This window comes from Papaver somniferum, unplaced genomic scaffold (assembly GCF_003573695.1).
Source record: "Papaver somniferum cultivar HN1 unplaced genomic scaffold, ASM357369v1 unplaced-scaffold_57, whole genome shotgun sequence".
NCBI lineage: Eukaryota > Viridiplantae > Streptophyta > Magnoliopsida > Ranunculales > Papaveraceae > Papaver > Papaver somniferum.
Window position 1 is genome coordinate 4,578,825 of NW_020648415.1, and position 17,171 is coordinate 4,595,995.

General features: G+C 36.9%; 2 protein-coding genes across 2 annotated transcripts; one reads left to right on the forward strand and one right to left on the reverse strand.

Moving 5' to 3' along the window:
• Positions 1 to 3,774: 3,774 nt before the first annotated feature.
• Positions 3,775 to 5,583, forward strand: LOC113343337 (exocyst complex component EXO70A1-like). The gene has a single exon (XM_026587562.1). The coding sequence runs from the start codon at positions 3,775 to 3,777 to the stop codon at positions 5,581 to 5,583; it is 1,809 nt and encodes a 602-aa protein (XP_026443347.1).
• Positions 5,584 to 6,013: 430 nt separating this feature from the next.
• LOC113343338 (F-box protein At3g07870-like) lies at positions 6,014 to 7,445 on the reverse strand. Its single transcript, XM_026587563.1, has 2 exons — positions 6,165 to 7,445; positions 6,014 to 6,025 (listed from the first exon to the last, which is right to left on the reverse strand). Exons 1-2 carry the CDS (start codon positions 7,443 to 7,445, stop codon positions 6,014 to 6,016), a joined length of 1,293 nt encoding a protein of 430 aa, XP_026443348.1.
• Positions 7,446 to 17,171: the final 9,726 nt, after the last annotated feature.

Genomic DNA, 17,171 nt, shown 5'->3' on the forward strand with positions numbered 1-17,171 from the left:
CATTTGTGACCTGCATGCTCCGTCTTGAGGGAGGGTATTAAGACACGTAACTGAGACCGATATGGAAAGTGTATCAAAACACCAATAAGGAATGGTGCAGAAACTGAGACTGATATGGAAGATTCAGTAAATAAGACCCATTGGGTCGGTGTCTATTCTTGAGACCCTAGAGTAGGTCTCAAGACAGCCAAACAGTCATAGAAACGTATTAGGAAAAGTATTGATTCTTGAGTCCCAAGTATTGGTCTTGTATAAATGGTTAACTTATTAATGAGAAAGGGGGACCGAAATATTGAGCAATTCTTGACATATTTTATGTGGGAAATGGTGGTTTAATCCATCGTGTATAGAGTCTATGGACCATGATGTAACCTCGTGTATAGAGTCTCTATAAATATATATGGCTTCTTTGTTTTACATCGTGCACAAGGGACACTCTGGTCATGTCCCGGTTAAGTTATTAACCAAGACTCCACGGATGCCAACTATAACAACAAACACCCAATTTGTTGGGTGATATTAGTAAGTATTCGGGCAGATAAGTAAAAACACAGAGAGCAGCGACTCTCCCAAACAACCAGAACTCTCAATTCTTCTAACCCTAAGATTTACTAATTCATATCTTCCAGGGGTTAGTCGTGGGAGAGTTCGAGTGATTTCAATGTATTTGTGTTTTCTCCTGTTAGTCGTGGGGGAGTTTGAGGGAGTCTCTCCAAATCCCCGTTAGTCATGGGGGAGTTTAGAGGAGTCTCCTAAACTCCCTAGAAAACACCTGTTAGTCGTTGGGGAGTTCAAAAAAAGCTCTTGAACTCCCTGTTAGTCATAAAACCCTACAATACTAGGGAATTGGTTGCTTTAGGGAGTTCGAAGGAGTTTTTAGTGTATTTTGGTCTCACAACAAATCTCTCAAAAGAGTAGAGATTTGGGAAGGAGTTTGGTGCGTAGAAAACCATAGGAGAAAGAAGAGGAAACGTTTTTTCCAGGTATGTTTTTTTTTCTTCTTTGATCTCCATGATTGTTTATAGTTTGATTTGTGTACTATTTTGATTTTTTTTCATATATTTAATCTCCATGATTGTTTATTTTGATTGTGTATAGTTTTTTTTGTGCGTACTCTCTCTCTCGGTCAAAACCCTAATAGTGTTTTTCGTATAGATTTTTCTGAAAAACATGTTCCTGCCCTGTTTGTCGAAACGATTCTGACATACCTATAAAACTCATTCCTTTGTGATATAATTTTTATGTTAAAGAGGAGTTTCTTAGCTTTGCAACAAGACCAAATTTGTTGAATTCCATCATACAATGATTTTTGTATGATTTTTTGAGTAAAGACCGTGAAATCTAAAAAATTTCTGACGACGTATTCAAGTCCTAAAAACGTGTTCCTGCCCTGTTTGTCGAGACGATTCTGACATACCTATAAAACTCATTCCTTTGTGATATAATTTTTATGTTAAAGAGGAGTTTCTTAGCTTTGCAACAAGACCAAATTTGTTGAATTCCATCACACAATGATTTTTGTATGATTTTTTGAGTAAAGACCGTGAAATCTAAAAAATTTCTGACGACGTATTCAAGTCCTGAAAACGTGTTCCTGCCCTGTTTGTCGAGACGTTCCTGACATACCTATAAAACTCATTCCTTTGTGATATAACTTTTATGTTAAAGAGGAGTTTCTTAGCTTTGCAACAAGACCAAATTTGTTGAATTCCATCACACAATGATTTTTGTATGATTTTTTGAGTAAAGACCGTGAAATCTAAAAAATTTCTGACGACGTATTCAAGTCCTGAAAACGTGATTTCTGCCCTGTTTGTCGAGATGATTCTGACATATCTATAAAACTCATTCCTTTTTGATATAATTTTTATGTAAAAGAGGAGTTTCTTATCTTTGCAACAATACCAAATTTGTTGAATTCCATCACACAATGATTTTTGTATGATTTTTTGAGTAAAGATTGTGAAATCTAAAATTTTCTGACGACGTATTCAAGTCCTGAAAACGTGATTTCTTCCCTGTTTGTCGAGATGATTCTTACATATCTATAAAACTCATTCCTTTGCGATATAATTTTTGTGTTAAATAGGAGTTTCTTAGCTTTGCAACAATACCAAATTTGTTGAATTCCATCACACAATGATTTTTGTATGATTTTTTGAGTAAAGATTGTGAAATCTAAAATTTTTTGACGACGTATTCAAGTCCTGAAAACGTGATTTCTGCCCTGTTTGTCGAGATGATTCTGACATATCTATAAAACTCATTACTTTGCGATATAATTTTTATGTTAAAGAGGAGTTTCTTAGTTTTGCAACAAGACCAAATTTGTTGAATTCCATCACACAATGATTTTTGTATGATTTTTTGGGTAAAGATTGTGAAATTTAAAATTTTCTGACGACGTATTCAAGTCCTGAAAACGTGATGCTTCTTTGAGGAATGTAGTTGAAAGATTGTTTGGTGTTGTGAAGTCTCGTTTCTTGATCTTTAAGTCTCAACCTCCATTTCCGTATCAGGTGCAAGCGGAGATAATGACAGCTTGTGCAGGCCTACACAACTTCTTACGAAAAGAATGCCGTTCAGATGAGTTTCCGGTCGAGGAAGAGGAAGAGGAACATAGCCATCCATCAACGCTTGTAAATGACGACGAAATTTTGACACAACAAACTCAAGAACAACAACGTCAAGAAGCTAATGCATGGAGAAAGAGTATAGCAGATGATATGTGGGAAAATGTTCGTGAACAAAGGGAGTTAGAATTGTATGGAGACCGTTAAATTGAAGGGAAAAAAATATCTCGTTACACAAAATAATATACTATTGATACAGAGATAATGATCATTTTCATTTATTTTTTTCTTTTGATTAGAGATCAATGTTATTTGCAAATGAGGGTTTATTGTTTCTTAAAAGAGAATGAAAACTCCCCCAAACTCCCCCGAACTCCCTCTAATAAACTCTCTCAAAATCGCTACACTCCCCCAAACTCTCTGAACTCAAAAACACCAAACTCTCTCAAACTCCCTACACTCTCTCAAACTCTCTGAGATTTAAAATACACTCAACTCCCCCGAAATCACTGACTAACCCCCTGTTCTTCATTCCAACGAACATTCTACCAGATATCAATTAGTTTGCGGAATCTTGTATCTCATTATCCATCACTCTCTCAATTGCATTTCACTGCCCTGATCTAAGAGGTTAAGTTGGTGTGCCGTTGATATTTTGGCGTCAATGGTGAAGATAAAAGAGGTAATTAGAGTTTAAGAAGGATTATAAGAGTTGGGTTCTTCTCTAATTCGAGTATTCAGCAAAACAAGAGCTTGGTTACAACTGATTCGAGTCGAATTTGTGTCGAAAAATCAACAGAAAACAGCCACGAATGGCTATGACTGTGAATGTTGGAGAGACCTGGTACGTCAAGGAATGTTGGGTTTGTTTAGGTTTCGAATTCGCAGGAAAAATGAGCCATAAAAGAAAGCCATACCGCCAGCTGAACTTATCTACTCAATCTGCACCTCAACTGTTTGGTCGACTGCCTGAAAGAAGAACCTCGCAGAGACCTATGAGACCGGGGCCATCGTTCCTAGAAGAGGTTATGGGAGCCCGGCAAACCGCATATAGAAGAAAATCCCGCTTGGGGAATTCATTCCAAACTGCAAATTCCTTTGATTCTGTCCAAGAAACCAGCTCCAAGAAATTGTCATTCTCTTTTCTTTCTAAACCTTTCTTACTCCCAATTTCGTTTTGTCTTACAGTATTTCCCCAGCAATGTCGTCTTCTCCGACAATTCAAGCCTCACCTGAAGAGAATTCCATCGCAAGAGCAGAAAAAGTAATATTTCAATGTGTGGATTATGAAAAGATGATGTTGTTTGATGGTAATCATCATCAAGAATCTGAAGAGTACTTACGAGCTGTTGATGAGATTCAGAAGAGCTTGAAATTTTGTGCTGTGTCCAGTAGTACTGATCGGAATGATGATCAGAATAAAGCAATTCAGGTAGCTATGGCAAGATTAGAGGGTGAGTTCAAGAATTTACTGAATTCGCATAGTAAGATCATAGAAACTGAATGGCTTCTCAGTATGAACTCAATAGATTCAAGAGGTGGTAAAAGTTCTGCAAGATCATTACATAAAAGCTTAAGCTTTGATTATATGGTCCCAGGAGAAACCGAGTCAGAGTCCAGTACTCAATCAAGTAAAGGAAGTGGAATTAGTACTGCGATAAACGATCTTCGTCGTATTACAGAAAGAATGGTTGGTGCAGGTTATACCAGGGAATGTGTCCAAGGGTATACCAAGATTAGGAAATTAGCTATCGAGTCATTTCTCCATCATTTAGATTTTCAGAATCTTAGTACTTCTGAGATGCAGGAATTGAAATGGGATGTTTTGAATGACAAGATAGATATATGGATTCGTGCAGCAAATTCCTGTATAAAGATTCTGTTTGCAAGTGAGAAGACACTGTCTGAGCAGATTTTCAAAGGCTTTGAATGGATGAATGGTCCTGCAGACGAGGGCTGTTTTTATGAGACTGTCCAAGGGTTTGTCGTTCAATTGTTAAATTTTGTTAATGGGATTAGAACTCCTGAGGGGCTTCTTCAAAATCCTCAAAAGTTTTGCAAAATATTGGACTTGCATGATTCTGTGTCAAAGCTTAAACCCGATATTGAAGAGGTGTTTCATTCACAGTTCTGGGCAGGTTTTCGGGGAAATGTGGATGATATTATCACAAGTTTGGCTGGTGCTGCTAGAGGGTTGTTGATTGAGTTCGAAAAATGTGTTATAGAATATTCGGAGAAGCATTCGGTACTAGGTGGCACAATTCATCCCTTAACGAGGTATGTCATGAATTTTATCAGTTTGGCTTCAGATTACAAGGATACACTTGTTGAGCTAATTGTGTCAAACCCTGTAATTGAGTTAGAACCAAGTCACCCCATAGCATCTAACTTGTGGTTACTGGATACCGAGAATAAATCACCTTTAGCAGTTCATATGGTTTGGATCGTATTGAATTTGGTTCAGAATCTAGATGTTAGATCTCAGCGTTCCCCAGACCTGGCAATGTCACATTTGTTCATCATGAGTAATACACATTACAATGTGAAGAAAGTTAAAGAAGGGTCAGAGGTACTCAGGGAAATGATTGGTGACAAATGCTTAGAAAAGTTGTCACTGAAAATTAAGGATTCAGCTAGGCATTACCGAAGCCATACTTTGGGAACGATTCTAGATAGTTTGACAGAGGCCGGCTTACGTGAGGAAGGAACATTCTTCTCCGGTGTTTCCATAAATCTATTAAGAGAACGGTTCAATCGTTTCAATTCCATCTTTGGTGATGTGCACCGAAATCAAGTCACGTGGTCTGTACCAGATGAGGAACTTCGAAAGGAACTTCGCCTTTCTTTATCACAGATATTGGTCCCAGCCTACCGACATTTCTTAGGTCGGTATAGAGGCCAGATAGAGAAGGGGAAACACCCCGGGTTATACATCAAATATGAAGCAGAGGAAGTTGAGGATGCTGTCATGGGTTTCTTCCAACAGAACCAGATCCCTCATAGTTTATAGCAGTAGATGAAATTTGACTCGGGGTGGCAGCTGTGCTGAAACGAGCTGATATTGAATTTTATAGCTAAATATGTAACTGCAGGGACTAGTCTTGTGCTCAGCATATATAATACAGCCTGACCGATCATTGCTGCAGTAACCCTGTCGCTCAAGGCCGTGTATTCTTCTGTGGTTACAAGTTAAAGCAAGATTCATGTAATAACAGTACTAAGATGCTAGTTAATCAAGTATTTTTTTCTTCTATATCTTTCCTTCTTTATTTTGTTTTGTGTTAAAATGAATCAGAAAACCAGTTTTCTTTGCTCAGAGCAAGTTGTTTGATTTGTTCATATATATGGTATCTGATGAATGAAAGAACATTAGTGTCTGAGTCATGTCAAGTATCCTGACCGAGTCGCAATGCCAGTTTGTCAGAAGAACTTGTAACATCTCAGCTACTAAACTGCTGACAGAGAGCATAAAATTACAGTCATAAAAAAGCATAGTTTTGCCAGAATCATTGTACTAAACAAGCAATACACCTAAAAAGAAAAGAAAAAACTGCGTGCCATAACGTTGAGACTGATGACATGAAAACAAACCAAGAGTAATGGCAGAAGCTTGCAAGCTGCTGTCTTCAAATCACGGTTTTTTGTCTCTTCAGTTTCAGCTGACTCCATTATGTATACATCTTCTTCAGTTTCAGCTGACTCCATTATGTATACATCTTCTTCAGTTTCAGCTGACTCCATTATGTATACATCTTCTTCTCCTAATTCTTCTAACGAAAATAAGGTGTTCGTATGAGGGATTATTTGACTGAATCCACTAAAATCCACAAGATTTTTCGAGTTTGAAGCTATTGAATCATAAATGCCAAGGGACCAATAATCGAAGCATAAAACACCGCCACCCTTGGTAAAGGCTAATGGTTCTCTCCCAGGAATGCTAAACACTTTACTCCAACCCGATGGCTCATGTTCCACCTGCTCATTCATGTCAGGAATATTGTTCAGTAACCATATATCAAAACATGTGCATTCAGTGATTCGACGGCGATATTTGATAGCATAATACAAAACCCCACCCAATTCCCCTATAGTGTAATCGCACCAGATGCTACAGCTGTTTGTTGGCAGAGGAGGTCGTGAAACTAGTTCACGAAACTTCTCCTCAGTCAAATCAAAAACAAAAACACTTCCTACTCCTTGATCCACCCAGTGCAGCGCTCCATTCACAAAGACAGCACCATGTTCGACAACACATCTGCGTCTGTGCTCCTTAATATCAAACCTCCCAACACTTTTCCACCCATTGCCACTGCCAAGAGTATACACCAAAACCTCAACAATATTGAGCTGTGTACTGAACGTAAAAATTTTAACAACTTTATACTCGTCAGTTGAAGGAAGGTAACCAAACCCACTCGACCAGTAAATAAACTGATCATCACAATCTGACCCATCAAATTCTGGAATCATAACATATTGTTTGGTCATGGGGTTACAAATATAAACAGGATAATCTTTGTATCCACAAAAACAGACTATACCATTAAACGAACCAAGAAAGGTATAGTGAAATTCAAATGGAGGGGTGAAATTCATCCTTTTAATGCTGTCAATAGGTGTCTCATCATTATTCTCGTTATACTCAAAATAGTGAAGCTCTAGATTCTCAGCTTTAACAAGAAAGCTTAACTTGCCTGAATCAGTACTGGAGTGATTAAGATGAGTTAGATGCAACTGAGAGAATGATGGATGATGAGAAACTAGATCCCTCCATGGTTTGCAGACTAACTTGCAGTTTAATACTGTTTCGGTTTGTAGACGAGTTATAATGTCGAGTACAATATCAGTTGGTAGATGATCGAAATTCCCCATTAACTCTGGGGAGAGATTAAAGTTCTGAAACAAACCAGTTTCCAAGGAAAAGGATATACGAGTATGAGAAATATAAGGAACAGCTTTTCCACCGGAATAAGAGTCCTATTTGTATTCGCAAGCAGAAAATTTGCGGTGGAAATTACCAATAGCTCCAAGATATATGCAGCAGTTAAGTGGCGATCCGGCAGTTAAGTGCTCCTGGTGTAAAAAAATCTCTAAGGTTTTGCCTTTCAGGGTTTTGCAGTTAGAAGTTACTATTGGAGCTGCAAAGAAGCAACATGCTAAATTGATGAGTGTGTTTTAGTTTGTATATAATGCCATGATAGAGACCAAGCTAAACTTATATATATATATATATACCCAGTACAACACCACTTGAAAAAAAGCAAATCATACAAACAATGGCATGCAAACACTGGGTGCATCTTTTTTTTAACCAAACATTCATCAAAGCAAATGATATAAACTCGAAAAATTTCATTAATCAAACATTTACTGGTATCAACTTAACAAATTACAATCTACTATTCTAATGGCAACCGAATCAATAATTCTCCAATACCCAAACCACCATTTTGATCTCTGTTAGCAAAATAAAGAATAAACCCCAGAATCCAACTCCAAATCCCACAACAACAATACTCTAGTATGTGATCATATTCTTGAACTTCATCTGTAGGGCTATCATTGTCACCCTTGCCAACTTTCTTCGTGGGTAGTCCACACAATAAATTGTTCTCAAGGAAAGCTGATGCATCCCAACTCAGAGTCTCAAAGTGAGTTCCTCGTGAACTCTTGCTACTCTGTTTATTGTAAGATAAGTACAGAAATCCAAGAGAATCCATCGTCCAGAATGGAATTTAGAAATAATTTAAAAACACTGCAGTCTACCCAATGGGAAAAAAAGTCCTCCAAATGCTGGACCCTTTAAGGAGCGGCTCTGCCCGTTGATTGAGTTAAGTAACACTAGACTTCTCTCAACATAAGCTTCTAAGTTCCATTTGTTTCTTGCAATATGCTGGATCTCAGTAGCTTGACATTTTTGACTCACAGGGTCATACAAAACTAAGCGACAATTCTCACCATTGTTGCCATGGAAAACCGCAGTTGATACGAATAAAACTTCACCATTCTTGAATTCCCATAATAATTTCACATGGCTGAAAACTGCTGGGAGCTGTGCAATGAACAATTTAGTCCACGATTCAGTCACATTCTGATCCTTCATCGCCCAAACTTCAATTTTACGGCTACCAAATTCTCTTAGTACCATGCAAAGGCACCCTATTAGAAGAGAATAGTGCGAATTCTCTATATCCCACTCGGAAGGATCTCATCTCAAAATTATCCATGGCTGTTTAGTATCATGAAAAACGGATACAAATTTTTGACTGCTACTTAGTATCGGCAATAGGTCTGAAAAAGTATCTAAAAGGGTGAAATTTAGAAATTTGCACCCTCCCGAAGTAAGGAACCATGGCATATATGTTTGTAACAGATTCCATTTTGAGAGATTTGAAAAAGCACTATCTCGTTGAAGGGTTCTATACATCTGCCATTTCTCAACGCATTTCTTTAGACAAAGACTCCGTTTGGATATCTCGCGGCGTAAAAAGAAAATTAGGTTCTTACCACACTGCTCCTGAAAGAATACCAACCGTTAAAAAGATAAATCCTAGACTAATAACACGATAACTCCAACGATCCAATTGCTGAATCAATTGATATCTGTGATAATTTCTAAATGAAAGTAAAGAACCGTATTCAAAAGAAGTTGAGTGAACAGAAGAGATAGTCAAGAAGACCGAGTCTCCATAAGCTATTTTGTAGCTAGTTGTTATACTTAGGTAAGCTTAATTTACCTAGTCAAGATAAGATAGTTAAGATGTTATCTTGTAGTGTTTACTGATTCTATCATCTCTATAAATAGGATCAACATGTAAATGTAAAACTATCCCAGTAAGCCTGGAGATCAATCCAATTCACCCTACGGGGTTTCTCAGTGGATGTAGGTCAGTGACCGAACCACTTTAATTTTCCTGTCTTCCCTACTTGTGTTTTATTGATTTTGTATGATCTATGATCCCTCGATACCCATAATTTATTATGGTATCAGAGCGGGGAGATCCGCTCGAATTGCTTCCGCATCAGTATTTTTTTTTTTTGCGTCTGTTATCAGACTGATTTAACTCTTGTTTCAATTCATTTTATGCAATCCCTTCATGCTTATCGTGTATTGACTGATGATAGGTCCTCAAGCAATCAAAAGTAAACCGTTGCTTGCCATTTCTACCCAAAGTTTTAATGAGGAAGATTATCATATTACAATTCTTTCTATTTAACAAACTTTTCATTCTGGGTTACAGATTGCATAATTAGTTTTTATTCTCATCGATAGCTTATCACTACGTGCTATCAATAAACAGAGAAACCAATATTCATGGTTTTCTCTGGACGTCAAAGAGAGTTATCATCAATTAACATAACTCTTCTTATTATTTTTCTGTGAACATAATTAATCTTCGGAAAATACATCTTTTGCGATCTTATTTCCGAAAGAAAAATACACCTTTTGTATTATCGTACTATTTGTTGGTACTCTCTCATGATTATGAGTTTCTTCTCATAGCTTTATGACATTGGGTATCGATCATAGACCAAGTGGTATCTTAATTTCATTAGTCCGACATGATTTTGATGTTAATCAAAGTTTGTCTCATCTCTGATTCAATTAAACTGATCACTGTCGGATTCTCCAAGTTTATCCCACTGAGGTCTTGTTTTATTAAGACCTAATATTTTTCATATGCTCTATCTTTACCGTTTTTGGTAATCTCATTCAGTGAAAATATTTTCTATATTTCTGGAAATTAAACTCATGCTTTCCAGAGATATCTTTATTCCGAATATTTTCTTTGATATCCAATTTTTTTTTTTTTTTTCGGAAATCCATTCATTACCAAATATACCATTCCATATTTTAGATATCTCAAAATTTCTGAACATATTTCCATGTTCAGTTTTATCTCCTTAAATATCATCTACAAGTGCTAGACTACAATGCTATGATAACAAGAATCAAACTTGTTTCACTCAGTTTTTATGTATTGCAAACTCGCAGTAACTAATTGCTATCTTTTCATTAATGGTGTTCCACCATAGATCAGTAATGGTTCGCATCTATAGCCATTGCAGTGGCTATCTATAGCAAATTCTCCTGCTACCTTTTTGGTACTCCATTTTTTGTTGGATATATATATGACACGTCCAATAATTTCATATCAAATATATTTCCTTTATCATCTCTGAAAGTAGTGATCTTTTGGATTTGATTTCCAATAGTAGTTGAATTTTTCTGTTTGTTCAATTTGTCAAGAACATTCGGTTGAATTTTTTTTTGGTTTCTTCTCTTTGTGAAGAACACTCACAGTTCCGGAATACTTTATGCTTTCCAAATCCATGGTCAGCTATTCCATGTGCTCATATTTTATTTTCAAGAGTCAACTCTTTGTTTCTTTCCTGCTCGTGTCCCATCTGTTAGGGATTTATTCATCACAATCCATTCACAATTCCAATGGGTTTTCCTCACTTTCTATTGGAAAACAAAATCAACTCTCGTTCTCACATCGGATGACATACTGTGTGAATATGATGTCATTTTTAAATCCTCACTTTTGTGAAGGTATCCATAAACTCTTTATTCTGTTTAATGGCAAGTTGTGCACACGAAGAGTATATTGCGCACTTTTGTTTGTTATTCTACACAGCGATCTTACCTGTCGAGCAACAAACTGTTTTATCTATTGAATCTTTTTCGAAACTATTTTTCATCCACGAAACCTCTCTTTGACGTCCATTTGTGTTCCTCAATATGGACGTATCTTATAATTTCGGCATTATCATCTGCACAATCAAATTGAGGTATCTGTAAACTCTTGTACCTTTTATCAAGTTCAGTAACTAGTTGTGAGCATGAAGACTATACTACTCAAATATCATTTTTCACTTGTGAAAACTACTTTTCTTAGACGACCATCATTAGTTTCAATGTGTTGGTTTGTCTATCATGTCTTGTCTTGGTTAATAATCACCAAACCAAGTCCATATCACTCTTCTAAACCTTCTTCAAAGCCTAATATCTAATCAAGTCCGTTTGCAACTGCAAGACCCATATATCTCAACAGTTTTGGTGAAGATCATTTTGCTGCTCCAGTTGATGTATTTCATTTTTATTCAAGTGCACCTGTTTGAAGATTAAATGACCAAGGAGCCGTATAGATGATAAGATGAAGCTAAAAATGATTGTGTTGAAGATCTTCTTAGATACCACTTCAAGTTGAACATTTCGATTCTCTCCATGTCCACCTTGAGGGGGGTATTAGAAGATAGCAGACGTATTCAAAAGAAGTTGAGTGAACAGAAGAGATAGTCAAGAAGACCGAGTCTCCATAAGCTATTTTGTAGCTAGTTGTTATACTTAGGTAAGCTTAATTTACCTAGTCAAGATAAGATAGTTAAGATGTTATCTTGTAGTGTTTACTGATTCTATCATCTCTATAAATAGGATCAACATGTAAATGTAAAACTATCCCAGTAAGCCTGGAGATCAATCCAATTCACCCTACGGGGTTTCTCAGTGGATGTAGGTCAGTGACCGAACCACTTTAATTTTCCTGACTTCCCTACTTGTGTTTTATTGATTTTGTATGATCTATGATCCCTCGATACCCATAATTTATTACACCCTCCCAAAACACCCAGTGTCATATTATAATTATACTTCGTATCATTCAATAATTCATCGACTAGTGGGGTGACTGCTACTTCGCTGACGTTCTCACTACGGATATCAAAAGAAACAATGCATATTGTTTTACTGGATAGAAGTCGTCTCGCTATGCAGTGAAAGGCTCCACAAACAAAAACTAGTTCAGCCTTACCACACAAACCTAAAATTTTATAAGGAAAGATGTCGGGTAAGGTTTTCCATAAGTTCGATTCTAATGTATAAAGTTGAACTTTACAACCATTAACATGCATCATATTACTCTCGTAACAGGTAGCTACGACAATCTTGTAATCATTGGCATCGCAATCATAACTAACCCCATATGTAATACTGTATACGTTATTTTGATTTATATTAAGATGCTGAGGTCCAAATTCAACTTGTGGAATTAATATTTCTTTAAACTCTTCGGTGCACGGATTCCAAAGCCAATGACTACTACAACTTTTCATCAAAATCAAACCGTTACAAGAACACACAATGTTAATCCTTAGACTTGTATCTTTGAATGGAGAATCCATCTTGACACTCGGGGTATCTTTTTCAAATATTGTATGTATTGATGATGAGGGTTTTGGGATGTGCATGTAAAGTTCATGTGTAGTATCATTATGCTCTATTGAAAAACAACTGAAATTTACGGTTTCAAAGCTGTGTTTAAGACGACGTTGTATAAAATCATGGTGATTGAGTAAGTGGCACCATTGTTTGCAAACGCACCTGAATCTACATATTGATTTTGCAGGTAACATCAATAGTATGTCGCCAGCGATATCACCTGGGAGGTTCGGCACCGGTGGTGTTGGTGTCCGGAACTCTCTTCGTCTCATTCTCAGATTATTCTTCATCTAACCTAACGAAGCTGACCTAGAGATATTATAGATAGAATAATTGAGGGTTTTGGGAAGAGGCGTGTAAATACATTCTGTATTATTATGGTCGAACCCGCTGTTTCCGACTAGTGCATGGCATTTATGCCAGAAAGTGGTAATGGAGTAATGGTGGGGTTGCGTTTAAGAAAGTCAGGGAATTCATATTTTCCCAGTGACACCGAGATAGAGGGAATCCACTCCAGGGAAATCAAATTAGAAGCTCTGGTCCAGTAATGCAATTGAGACAATTAAAATGAATGAATGGAAGGATAGACAAGTCATGCACCAATTGTTTTGTTGTTTTTTTTGCTCAAGAGAAAGGCTACGCGGTTCAAAAGAAGGTAGGTCCGGAAGAAGAAATAACGCATCTCTTCATTACTCATCCGAAGAGTGTACAATTGGCCCAATGTTTTCATGAAGTTCTTATAATGGATTGCACTTACAAGACTAACATACAAGATGCCATTGTTGAACATTGTGGGTCGTACGTCGACGAAGTCACCGTTTATCGTTGCTTTTTGTTATAGTGACGGACAATGAAGTAGCGTTAATGAACGCAATAGAGAACGTCTTCCCATTAGCACATAATATTCTTTGTACGTTCCATATATGGTGTAATGTGATGAGTAGGTGCAAGCTTTGGAAATTAAAAGTTCAGTTACCAGAAAATTTTACACAGGTAGCTGAACACCCAGTACACTCTCCCTGGTTGGAAGCATTAAGTTCGGTTACCTGCAAATTTTTACTAGGTAACTGAATAAGTCTCTATATCTTTTGATTTCTTTTGTTTGTTAAGTTCGGTTATCTGCAAATTTTTACTAGGTAACCGAATAAGTCTCTATAACTTTTGATTTTTTTTGTTTGTTAAGTTCGGTTATACCTAAATTTTATCTGCTAACCGAACTTTGGGACTAAAAAGTTCGGTTGCTTACTATTTTTGGCCTAATAGCCGAACTACCTTATTGTATCTCAATTTGTTTTGTGTAATAAAGTTCGATTAGATCGATAAATTATCCTAATAGCCGAACTAATCCTTCAAAACAAACATTAAAAACCAAATTATCAAATTCATTTACTAATCCACAATACCATAAGTAATTGTTGCAAACACACAAATATAAGAAAAGAAACTACCAAATCCGTAATAAAAAAGTTTTCTAAACATAAGAAATCATACCACTAATTGTTGCAATCACTCATTCACGACGACCACTATGACAAACTCTTTTATTCTTGCGTTTAAGAGCTTTAGCTTTCCCTTCGTCGCCACTTGGGGTGTCGTCTCCACCGCTTTGTTGTTCAACCATCCGACTTGAACCTTTCCTTTCTCGGAGACTCCTCTTCACCGGCATGGTCTGGCTTGGATCAACAATTAATGTTGGGTGATAAAACCTTAGTCCATTGGTTGTAGACGTCTGTTTGTTCTCGAGTGTTCATCGGATCTCCACTCCGGATTTTTGCCATCACTTTCTTCAACAATTTTGTACCCACCTTCACCTTTTTTCAATCAAAAGCATTAATAACTATTATTTTCAATATTTTATAACAATTTGGAAAGAAAAAATAAGAGAGAATATCTTACCGCGGCATTCCATAAGTTCAAAGCCTAATCACCACAGGTAGGCATATGCTTCTGAACTCTCTGAGCCTCTTTCTCCATTGCCTTTTGTTTCGCTTTCTTAGCACGGGCTTGTTAGACTCTATTTATTACAAGAGGATGAAAAATATGTTCATACCATTCCATATATCCCTCGTCAGCGGCATTGGCTCATCATACTAATCTACACACTCTTCAGGTGGAAGAAGATAATTCTGAAAGTTGTTCCAGTGGTCCACTGATAGAGCAGGTTCATATTTTGGGGTAAAATGTTTGACGACGTTCTTAGTTCCCCGCTTCTTCACCTTGAAGTTTTCCACTTGTGGTACAGTTTGGACACAACAAAGTTGTCTAAATACTTTTCGAGGATTATAAATTGTACAACTGCCAGGATAAAACAACGGTCTATTATAAACCACAATAGGTGAGAAATTATCAACCTCGACTTCTTCCTCTTCATCTGATGGAATAGTGTATGGATGGAAAATCACATCTTCAAGCGTTGCAGTATCCAATCTCTCCCTCAACTTCAACAACGGTTTTTCTTTACCCTTGATATGTGAGTTCAAAAATTCGTATTTACCAGCTGTAGGCTTCCCATAAAGCCAAGGAGTCCTAGCATGAGCCAATTTCATATCAGGAAAGTGGTGGTACACCCAAACCTATGAGAAGGAGCCACAAATGATATATTTGCAGTATGATTAGTAGCAATACACATTAACTCGGCTACAAAAACAAAAATTCGGTTAGCAAAAAAAGAGTTCAGTTTGTTCTCAAATATATCTTTCAAACCGAACTACAAAGTTCGGTTTCCTAATTATTTCATGTCTCAACCGAACCATACTCTGTATACTAACTATTTTGAAACGCACAAAGGATAATTTGACGGGGTAAACAAGGGTGTATAAGCCTCCAATTTGACAAGTCTTAAGCCTCGAAGCTTTTCTGAGCTCCTCTTGAACGAAGGAAAGAATCGTCGTGCCCCAAGAGTAGTTGTTCACCTCATCAAGGTTCTCCAAAAGTTGCAGGTAATGGGAATTTACCAAGCTCCCAGAAGTGTCGGGGAAGAAAATGGTTCTTAGTTGATATAACAAATAAGCAGTCACATGGTGCTTAATCTTCTCCGGTGTCATCACCAACTTTCCATCCTTAGCCAAATCTTTTGTCCCTCCAAACTCCTTTTTCAAAACTTTGATCTTGAACTTTTTCAACTTCTTCTTCAATGAGCGGTCTTCCTCAATCTCATTATACTTTTCACCTTTCTTAGGCTCTTTAACAGCTCGTCTAAACTCACAATGTGCCTTGACCTTACCCGTCCTAGACATCGAGGGATCATAGCCTTCTCGAACACTTTTTACCATAATTGGTAGGCCTGTGATTCTCCTGTAATCATCCGGAGTTATTGCCATCTCGCCAAATTGTAGATGAAAGGTATCTGTATCTGGATAAAGCCTCTCGGAAAATGCAGCAACAGTGACAACATCAAATTTTTGGTACGCATGTTGTATCGCGTTCCATAGTACACATTCAAATACCTTCAATCGGACCTCATCACACTCGTCCTCTATATCCCATATTTTGTTCTTTTGACGTTTCAAAACACAAACCGCATTATTATGATCCTACAAAAACAACATCATATCTTATATACTAATATATATAAAAACTTTATGTCAAATTATAATAAAATGACTGAAAAATATTGATGGTTAGGAATCAATACCTTTATCGCAAAGATCTTGGCACCCCATGAGTTTTTGTAGCCAAACAATGCATCCCCTTGGTCTTTTTGAGTACCATAAGTTGGGTTCTTTGGAGGAAAACACAAATCATTATGAGGAATGTATGCATATCTAGCACGAGGCTTTTTAGGCGTCTTTCTAGGTTTATCTTGAATTGTTTCTCCTTGTTCCTCTTCCTATTCATCGTCCTCTAGTCCTCCTCTGATTAGTCATCTTCATTTTCTCCATCCTTATCTGATTCTTTCTCATTTTCTTCATTTTCATCATTGTCATTTTCTCCATCCTTATCTCCTTCTTCCTCATCTTCTTCACTGTCATCATTGTCATTTTCTTCATCTGTATCTCCTTCTTCTTCTTCGGCTGGTTCCTCTTCTCGACCTTGATTATGTTCTTGATTACTCATCTCTTCCACAATCTCTTGATCAACTTGTTGGATTACATTGTCAAAATTATCTCTATTGACATCCAATGTTTTAAAAAAAGTTTTAGTAAAGTGATACATTAACCTAGTAAAGCGTAGCTTCAAAACGTTATTGAAGCGTAGCTTCACAAAATAAAAAAAATAAATAATACTTATAGATATCTATGCAAAACTGACTAACACAAAACCTAAAACCAATCTAATAATCCATGATAAAAGGAATAAATAAACTAACAAGTTACTAAAGCATATGCAGACTGCAGCAACATAACTATAACAGAACACATAAACAAACTAGCTAA

Coding starts and splice junctions, on each gene's coding strand:
- LOC113343337 (XM_026587562.1), top strand. CDS start 3,775: ATGTCGTCTTCTCCGACAATTCAAGCCTCACCTGAAGAGAATTCCATC.
- LOC113343338 (XM_026587563.1), bottom strand. CDS start 7,445: ATGGGGAATTTCGATCATCTACCAACTGATATTGTACTCGACATTATA.